General features: G+C 40.9%; 1 protein-coding gene across 1 annotated transcript; it reads left to right on the forward strand.

Annotated features, from left to right (window-relative positions):
• Positions 1-1,965: 1,965 nt before the first annotated feature.
• LOC121303519 (centrosome-associated protein 350-like) lies at positions 1,966-9,432 on the forward strand. The gene is made up of 5 exons (XM_041234255.1): positions 1,966-3,186; positions 3,402-3,689; positions 5,229-5,369; positions 6,930-7,055; positions 8,340-9,432. Exons 1-5 carry the CDS (start codon positions 1,987-1,989, stop codon positions 8,529-8,531), a joined length of 1,947 nt encoding a protein of 648 aa, XP_041090189.1. The 5' UTR covers positions 1,966-1,986; the 3' UTR covers positions 8,532-9,432.
• The last annotated feature ends 483 nt before the right edge of the window (positions 9,433-9,915 follow it).

The raw sequence follows: 9,915 nt of genomic DNA on the forward strand, positions 1-9,915 counted from the left end.
CCTCCCCTCACTTATTATTGGACTGCCGCAGAGAAAATGCAGGTCATCTATTGGTTCGTTTTATTTTAAAATCTGCCCATCCCTTCACTGGTGTCTTTTCTGCCAATAACCAATCAGGTGCTTCCCCTATTAACGCACATGCCTTCAGTCAGTAACATTCTTTGACAAAGAAGAAACTGCTAACGTGAAATGGCCCAGGGAGTTTAAATGCAAACATAACATAACCCAAGAATAAGGCATTGAAACTAAGAGTTTCCTTGAACCAAAAGCAGTAGCAGATAACATGTTTTAAAATTAAAATATAGGGCAGTCCGTTTACAAGAATCACTAATGTAAGAATTAACTGCATGTTGTGATCAAAACCACTGCGACCAAATTATTCCTATACCAACCAATGTAAAAGTTGTTAGCAGTGTATATAGTAACAAGACATTTTCTTTTGTTATAGATGGACAGGTGATTGAAGGAAAGGCATGCAATTTAGAATCTGAGAAAGACGAGCGTTCACAAAAAAACATAGCTGGCTATGAGTCTTCAGAAGAAGAATCATCTTGTTCCAGGTTCAATTTGAAGCTCCACTTGTCTTCTAATTCAAATGATCTTTCGTGGAAGTCACAGAAAAGTTTGGGGTCATATCCCTCACTCCAAGAATTCCAGAAAGCATCTGCCGTTCTTATAAACATGTCTGAGACATCGATCTCCTCTTTGGAAACTGAGGAAGAAATCCCTTTAGACACAGAGAGCAGTAAAGGGGAAGTGCTAGAGAAAGGCAGCCCTCAGGACCTTGATTCACCTGATACTAAGTCAAAGACAGTGTCTAATGAAGCTTCTCCTATTAAGGAAGAATTTCCTGAAGAGGTTAACCAACAACAGATAACCAAAGTACCTAAAGATTCAATGAGGCATAATTCTCAAAATGAATGTCTAACTCAAAGTGGTCTTTTAGTTGACCACAACCCATTCAAAAGCAAGCAGTGCATGTTCCCACAAGTTCCAGGAGCAGTAGGAGGCCAGTTCCATCAGAGCTACACTGTGGTAGAAAAGATTAAGAAAGATCTCCAGGACATTGGTGAGTCCATTTTACCTAGAGTTGCGTTCCCAAAAGGTACATCATCAGCAGAACAAACTACAGAAGGCAAGCCAAACAAGGGAGGCCTATTCCTGGATCTTCAACCCAGAAGCCCTGATAGCTCACTGAAAATATCTGCTTCCAACAGTGACAACTTCTCAGAGAGTGAAGCACCAGAGCCCCAGGAAGAATTCTCCCTGAGCAGCCCAGAACTGGTTTCTTCAAGGGATGAGCAGATTATACTAGAGGGGATAGAATGGCAAGGAAAAGGCACCTCAGATCGTGAAAATAACTTAAAACCATTGGCCCAAAGTAAAACTTCTAGAGAAACTGAATCACAGGTTACAAAGAACAGTACTGGCCAACCATGCCCAGAAACATTCAGCTCCCTGCCACCAAAGCTTAAAAGGGTCTTTGAAAGACATGTAGAACTAAGTTCCTCAGGTAGAGTCTTAGAGAAAGAACAGGCTCCCAAAGATAGCCCATTATCTCCTTCTGCAATGAGAGATTGTGCTACCATTAATTCAAGGCGGCCACTGTTTGACGAGAACTTATCGGAGATAGTGTCACCGGTGGATGAGGTACTGTCCTATGGGAGTGCTGAACTCCCTCCACCTATTGCAAGAGAGTCAGGCTGTGAAGATTTTGATGATTTGCCCCTCCCTCCACCTCTCCCTGCAGGTGAGGTGATTACATGGACAAGTGAGGATGCCTCATTTTAAAGTGAAGACTTCCCCCTACCACCAGAAGAACTGGGAAAGTTTGGGAAGGAGAGACTTCAATTCCCAGCAGATGATGACCCCTCGATCAAGAGCGAGGACTTACCATCCCTATCAGAGGATCTGGCCCCTCCTGTTGAGGAGTGTTACACAGAGGAGCTGAACAGCTCTCTGCAAGAGAAGCAGCTCTTGGATCCTATGGATAAAAGTATGGTAGCAGTAAATCATAAGTGTGAAAAGCAAACTCTTGAGGTTGAAGCTAATGGGTCTCAGTTTCAGCCTTCACAGGAAAATGTGGAACACCAAGAACAGAGCTCCCAGCATTCCAAGAAGGGAAACCCATTTGTAACTCTGACCAGTGCTGATGAAAGCGACTCAGACTCATTGTCAGACCCATTGTTATCCTTCCACATTGGAGACCGAGTGTTGGTGTGCCACACCAAGCCTGGGGTTCTAAAGTTCAAAGGGCTCACCAGTTTTGCAACCGGACATTGGGCTGGGGTTGCCCTAGACAGTCCATCCGGACAACACAATGGCACCTACCGAGGCATCCGGTATTTTGAATGTCCTAAAAACTGTGGTGTCCTGGTCAGAGCCGAGGACATATCTCACCTTCTGGGGGTCCATGAGACTGACTCAGATTTCAAAGCCAATGAAGATCCCTTCTCAGATGGAGACTCACCTGAGAAATTTAGATCCCTAAGAAATAATATAGGGGGCAGGGGATCATCTGAGGGCAGTGGGGAAGGAAGAGAAAAGAGGAGTGGGGAAAAGAGATGGAAGCAGCCTAGTGGGGAAAATGGAGGAAAGCGGTCTACAGCCCCTAAGGTGTGTGAAGCTGGCTCATACAGCCTGGCTCTTGAGGAGATGAATAACAATATACAGAACACAGCTGTGTTTATTCAGGAAGAATGGAACTTGGCACAATCCATTCCCTCTTCCACGGCATCAGAGTTCAGTGCAGGAAAGACAGACCTCCAGCAGATCATCAATGAAGCTGCAAGGGCTGTGGAGCTGCTTGCAAACCCTGAGTCCAAGCAGAATGAACAGGACATCTACTTGAAGCTGGATAGTAGTGTTACAACAAATACAAATAAGAAACTAGGTAGTCAACTACCGGCAGATAGAATGATTCAAGAACTACCTGAAACCATCCAAAGAAAATCTCTGAGCATTTCAGGAGCTCCACTAATTGGGGAACGCCATACACACAAAGAGGAGATGGGTGATTCAAGCACTATTGACAGCTCTGTGCTGGATTGTCTGGTGCACAATGTTGCAGTTGAGTTATTGAGTGAGGTGGTGAGGCAGTTCCAAGGGATCTGGAAGAGAAAGCAGCAGCAGGAGGTTGTGTGGACCAGAGGAAGTCTGACCAACACCCTCAAGAGCCATGAACCTGTAAGTATAGGTTTACATCTAAATCACTTCACTTTGTATGGTTTGAGGGGCATGTAAATCACACTACAGAAAAGATTATAGCTGTAATTTAAATTTTTTAACTTATTTTCCTGCCTATGTGATTTCTATCATTATGCAGCAATAGTTTTTATTTCATTCTTCTTCTTCTTCTTCTCCTCCTCCTCCTCCTCCTCCTCCTCCTCCTCCTCCTCCAGGGTCCTGGTATCCCAGAAAGCCAGACAATTGAGAAGTGTCAGCAGGAGCCCCACTCCCCCAGCACACTATGCTATTTGGACCAGTGGCAGTGCACTACTTCGACAGGACCCTCCCTGGAAGGCAAACACCTCCATGACCCTGCACATGTACGAACCCTGGTGGGGAGCGCAGTGGAACGGCTGTGGATCCAGGCAACAGGTCAGAAGGTTGGGGAATGTGGTGTTCAGGGAAAGAGAGAAGAGGATGACTGTATGGCCGATGAAGAGAGCAGGAAGGCCTATAAACAGGTTGGTATGTTAGAGATGGTCCCTTACAATAATATCATGGCATAACTGTCAAACTTTGAAAGAGATTGAGGCTAGGTAAATAAATCAATAAGATTGTAAATGGCACAAAACAATTCTATTCCCAGGGAACTGCATTCTTGTGTTAGGTTGTGGTTCAATTTCTTAAAATTACAACATTCATTCTGTTATTGTTATTATCAGTGATTATCAATAAAGTATTATTAAGACTCAAATGACTCATAATTAAAACTTAACAAGATTACATTAGTTTGATTCCAAAGTACAAACTTCCGTTTCATTTAGTCATGTAAGACGGTCACTATCATCAAACAACAGATTTTAAGGTAAAGGCCAAGGTTGCCCGTTTCTGCAGGGAGGTGTCAGTATATGGACAGGAGATCCGGAGGTGTCTGAATCTTCTCAGGGTGTCTCATTACTACACTTATATTGATACTGAAAACATATTGCTTTAAATAAGATGGGGCCCTTAACTATTTACTTGTATCTGTTCTTAAGAAACTGGTCATAAACCAATTTCTGTCAAACAGGTCATTATGCTTATCTCCCAGCCATCACCTTACAGCATATACCATGGTTAACTATAATGCATCTGTGTAAACCATGTCTTTGAACTTCACTCCTTTTCCACTTGACATTTTTACTTTCTGTACATTGTTCACTGAGCACATAATTCAGACTCATTCCTAACTATTCTTCACTCAGAACTATAAAAGTTCACTCTAGTTGCTGGTCCACTTGGTATAGATGATCATCACATTTCTTTACACTTGTCTCTTGGGCAAACTGTCCATGTTTATTCATGAGGTGATGCAAAGAACGTTTGTAATGGCTTAATTGGAAACAGCTAACCCGACCATCCTTTTATCCATGGAATGCAATTGCATTTCACATTGATTTGGGCTACAGGTTAATTCCAGTGAGATTCTGTAAACCCAGGTGCATCTTGGGGGTCAGTGTAGTGTACACTGTGGAACTAAGAGAAAGAGATGTCTAAACTGGAATATGACTCTAATCAGTGAATTATAACTAAAGGTACATTTTTATTGATTTCTTTAGCTAGACTTAATCTCTGTAAAATGTTTAGATTTAAAGGAAAAGTCGAATCCGATTTCTTTGCACACCACTAATTCTTAGTGGGATAAATACAAATACATTTGATTTGTGACATTGCATTCTTGAAATTGTATGAATGTTTTTACAACAGCAATGAACACCAAGGCACTATATATAATCCGTATCCAATGATAGTGTTGCACCCCTGTATCTAAATAATTGAAATCGTAAAAATGAAAGATGCTCTTGGTATGTGGCATTTTAAATTCTCACTCCAATGTGGTAGCCCTACTATCGATTACTTTGAAATGATTTCTTGTAGACCAATGCTTTGGGTTCATGTTTCTTATCACCAGCATATTTTTAACTAGGGCAGCCAGTTAAACGACAGTTTGTAAACCCTGAGGAAGGAATAACCAAATACTGTTTGATCTACCATAAATCATGCTTCTCTTTCACTTGCAGGTCATATTTGATCTAACCTCAGATATATTTCATGAAGCTTTTCAAGAGGATCTGAACACCAATACCTCCCCATGGAGGGGGAAGGGTGTCTCCACCATCTCAGCTCTACTGTCCAGCAGGCCCACCCTCAAGGAAGTCAAGGTAATGCTCTGGCAAAACTCATGTATCTTAGACAGGTGTCCATCCCTTTGTACTCTCTGCTCTAACACCATCGCTCACATAATCTAAGGCTGCTGTCCACTCCTACAGCCTCACACTAAGTCTCTCTCCTGTCACGGTATATTTGATGTAGGGATATGTGTCATCTGTGCAGTGTTCAAATTTTGAGCCAAATTCATGTTCTTTCAGAATGGCTTCCATAAAAATAAAAAATGAAATCAGCCTAAAGATATCAACTTGAATTATCAGTTGTTAGAAATATCTGATGAAATATATTACTAACCAACCGTGGCAAAGTGGTCTGCAGTGCGCAGGTGTAGAGGTGATGTGATTACGAAACAGAAGACAGGCAACAAAGTTCACGATACAAACATATGCTTATTTTTATAATTCAGGTATGGTGACATCAAAGAATAATCCCAGGCAATACACAGCAATGTATATTGCACTTTTCCAAAACAAAGGGTTACAGTACAGAAAGAATAAACACAGTATAGCACACACAAAGACACACACAATTACAAGTCCAAAGTGAGTGCTAGTGTACAAGTGGTGAAATGCAGTTTATTCTTATACAGTTGTGAAGTGTTGTCTGGGTTTGTTCTGGCCTTAATCGACAGCTCCCGGTACGTGTTAGCAGTCTAATAAACAAACAAGTATATAATCAGACACAACAAAACAAACAAACACTAAACACTCACGGTACAATTTGGTTTCCTTTAGCAGTTCTCTCTTAACCATAACAAAGGAACAGATCACCTAGCCACCTCCCCTTTTGTGCCATCATGTCACGCCTCCTTGGTAAATGAGTGCAACCATTTCTCCTCCAATCTGCGGTTGCCACATTACTTCCCTTCTGGGGAGATCACCCCTTTCTAGATGGTCGACTTCCAGCTTTCTCTGGAATGAATTGTCAGACCATCCAGTCTGGGGCACTCTGTTCCCTTTACACAGCGCCCTCACAGGTCAGGAAGGAGATTTATAACCAAGATTCATTCTTTCTCTGTCACACCAACAAGTATTGATTCAGCTAGGATTTGTAGAGATTCTTTGATGCACCACTGTTTACTTATAGGACTTGTTAAGAGGCTAACTCTGTCTTGAATTCAGTTTGTAAAGTTTCATTTGATTGACTGAGGAACATTTGATTTTTAATCAGACATTAGATTGAAGACAGTACCACATAGTATTAAATGTTTTACCCCTACACAGATACTTTACTTTTCGATGACTGATGGGGTCTTTCACAAAGGGTTTTACTCATGCCATACACATTTAGGAATGTATCAGTTTTCGGACAGATCTATAGAGTATCCTGGTTTTACAGCTGTTGACCAACTGCATTCGTAGGTGGGGATGGGAGATGGACATCAAGTATAACAAACAAGAGGACGGGGGGCACGGCCCAAAAAGTTTGAGAACCACTAGTCTAATGTACACTTATGAGAAAGCTGCATATCTGTGTTGCCTATAGTTCTTTATCACCTGTAGTGGTGGCGAAATTCACTGATGATGAATGAATGAACGTGGTCTCTGTTCCAGTCTATCATGCAGGCAGAGGTTCTGAGACTGCTCAATCTGGACTGCAGCGACCTGGAGATGAGGAGGATTCTACAGAAGATGTCCAAGTTTGGGAAAGCTCAAAGAGACAGGGTGGACTACATTCTGGTAGGCAATGACTCAAAGATCCAGCTCGCAGCACCACCACAGGGGTTACGTAGTCTTTCTGTAGAATGTGGCTCGCACTTACTGGTTTATGTTTCCAACTTAGATACCGGATGCAGGCAGGCCCAGAATAAAAGTGTACATACACACAGTAGTCTTGTGGTTTTACTATGTTTATGCTATGCAGTAACCACAGTTTACTGTCATTTTTGTAAAAGCTGACTGTAAGTTAACATAGCTATTGCAATATATCCCTCTATCAGTCTTACTGTGCTAGCTTTTCTCTTATCAGCACAATGACGCTTTATTCACGTAGAAGCCATTTTTTTAGGTCTGGAGAAAAGCTTTATAGATGAAATGAGTGGGAAAAAATTAAGGTTTTCTTTAGCTAGCATCCTGCCAAATACTTCAGCATTGATTGATAGGGATATGTGTATTTCAAAGAAGAGCAGGGGAACCCCTACAATCTGTCCTGAGTCCTTGAGAAGCAAGTTGAAACTGTGGATTGATTTAAAAAACAGATACGTAATTGAGGAAACTGAATACTTAGCCTAGTGACTGAGAGCAGGCAGGCAACACTGTGATTCTTGTGTCATCCAGACTGTTAAAATATGCTACACTAGACTACTACTTTAGATAAGCGGATAACGTTTTTTGCATAATATCAGGCAGTGACACTGTTTAACCATGACAACTTCAACAAATTGGGTCAATTCATTGTAGAGATACAAGTTGGCGTTCAGAGCTGTCCTAACTAATGTCGTTTTTGCTGTTGTTTAGATCCACTTTGTTGTATTTTCTGTTTAAGGAATCACATCACGTCACAAACCATTCAGACGTTTAAAAGTACCCCTGCAGCCAATGCTTGGAGGTTACACATGGCTCTGAGAGATCTACAGTACTGAGGCTCTGTAAACTTTAGAGTTTTCAAAAGTCACCAGGATGTGACAACTGAAACAGAACATGATACAGAGAGAACCTAAACAACAGCCGTAAAACCATAGTTAAGAAAGCTCTGATATTTCACACCCAAGCCAAGTTTCTCCTTAATGATTTCTATGTCGTTTAAAACATGATGTATTAGGTTGCCTGTGAATGTGTGTTTTGATTGGCTGAGAGGGACTTATAATGGTTTACATTGAATAGGTCTAATGAAATAACAAGCTACCTTAGGAGCTGAATGGAGGTTTAATTGGTTAAAAAAACAATTGGGAACAGGGCTAGAAGAAAGACCCGGACTTTGTCCTGCGCTGATTTGACACGTGTGACGCATGTGTCCTTGTTCAGATCCAGGAGCTGCATCAGGAGGAGCCGCAGTGGATGGACTACAGCGCCGACGAGCTCAGTGTGAAGATGAGGCTGACAGAGGAGATCTTCGATGCTCTACTGCAGGACACCATCCAGGTCCTCAAACACATTGATGGAGCGCCCCCTAGTGCCAGCCCACGTGCACTGCAACCTGCCTTCAGCACAGGCTGAGCTAGGCCTTTGCAGCACTCAACCTATTGAACCAGGATAATAACTCTGATATGACAGGAACCCCTGTAGACTCACTACAGTGTAAAGTCTCCACCACTTCCTTCTCTGCGAGCATTCCAAAATACTAATTAAGTTTCGATCTGGAGGTTCAAATCTTTTAAATGAGTCATTTTGTGGCTATATGTACTCTTGGCCAATTGAACAAGCTTGCATTTGACAATATCTCAGGGCTCACGTTTACTCTGTACCAAAATAATGTCTGTTTTTAATTAGGCAGATTGATGTCTTGTGTATATTATTTATCATCCATTGAATATAGGGCCGCTGCAACTGAGCTCAGGGCACTCTCCTGACCAATCCAGTTTTGACATGTTACTTGTGAGTACAGTAATGTACATCTCCATCTTCCATCTCAATGTCATCTTGCTCCAGTATCAAACTGGGGTTGGAGTCATCACGTTGTTTGTATAATTGGTATTTATATTGGACCAGCCCGCAGTTTTAACTGGGCTGACAGAGTCCCAATTGAAATCTGTTTTATCTGCTGATAATGGAAAAGAACAAGTCTGATTCCCAGTGATGGATATGTGTCTTAAACAGTATGTAAAAAAAACAAACTCAAGACTCATAACAGCAGATTTAAACTTGGTTTCTTCAATTGCCCGCCTCACTGTTGAGTAGCAAATGGATACTCAGTAATAACTGCCTCCAGCGTGAGCACTGTGCTGTAAAGAAACTACTGATTTTTATTTATGAAATGTATATTTTTATACCATACTCTTTGAGATAATACTGATTTGTTATATTTGCAACTGACCCAAATAAAGTTTGCTGTGTTTTACACAACTGAAGTTAACCTTTTTTTTTGTTTTTTTATTTTCTAAGTGGTCACTGTAACTAGTTGGTAATTATTCCAGCATTACTTGGTAATTTATCAATTTAAATGACTAAGAGCTTAGGAAAGGGGGAAATTTAATTTCTTTAAAATTGTATTTACAGTGATAGTTGAGCTGGCCTACTGTATACAATACAAATAGTTTAAAACAACAATAATATAATAATAATAATAATAATAATAATAATAATAATAAACACATCTTCATTTAATTTACCTTTAAAAATATTTTAATTTGGTGACCCATATTTTGATTTCTGTGTTAAATGTATTATTGAAGTAGTTATATGTGTTATCCTGCAAAGTTTAAGAAAAAAATAGACAATGGGTACTCCTATTTAAGAGGAATGCTATCTGTTGCATACGTGTGATAGCTATATAAGGTGTTTTAGAAGTATTTGGTGTTATCACTGCTATTAGCTTAATAGAAGAAAAACAACAGATTGATAAAAACATTCCTTCTGCAAAAGAGACAAGGGCCAGGGCTCA

Source organism: Polyodon spathula, chromosome 33, assembly GCF_017654505.1.
Source record: "Polyodon spathula isolate WHYD16114869_AA chromosome 33, ASM1765450v1, whole genome shotgun sequence".
Classification (NCBI taxonomy): Eukaryota; Metazoa; Chordata; class Actinopteri; order Acipenseriformes; family Polyodontidae; genus Polyodon; species Polyodon spathula.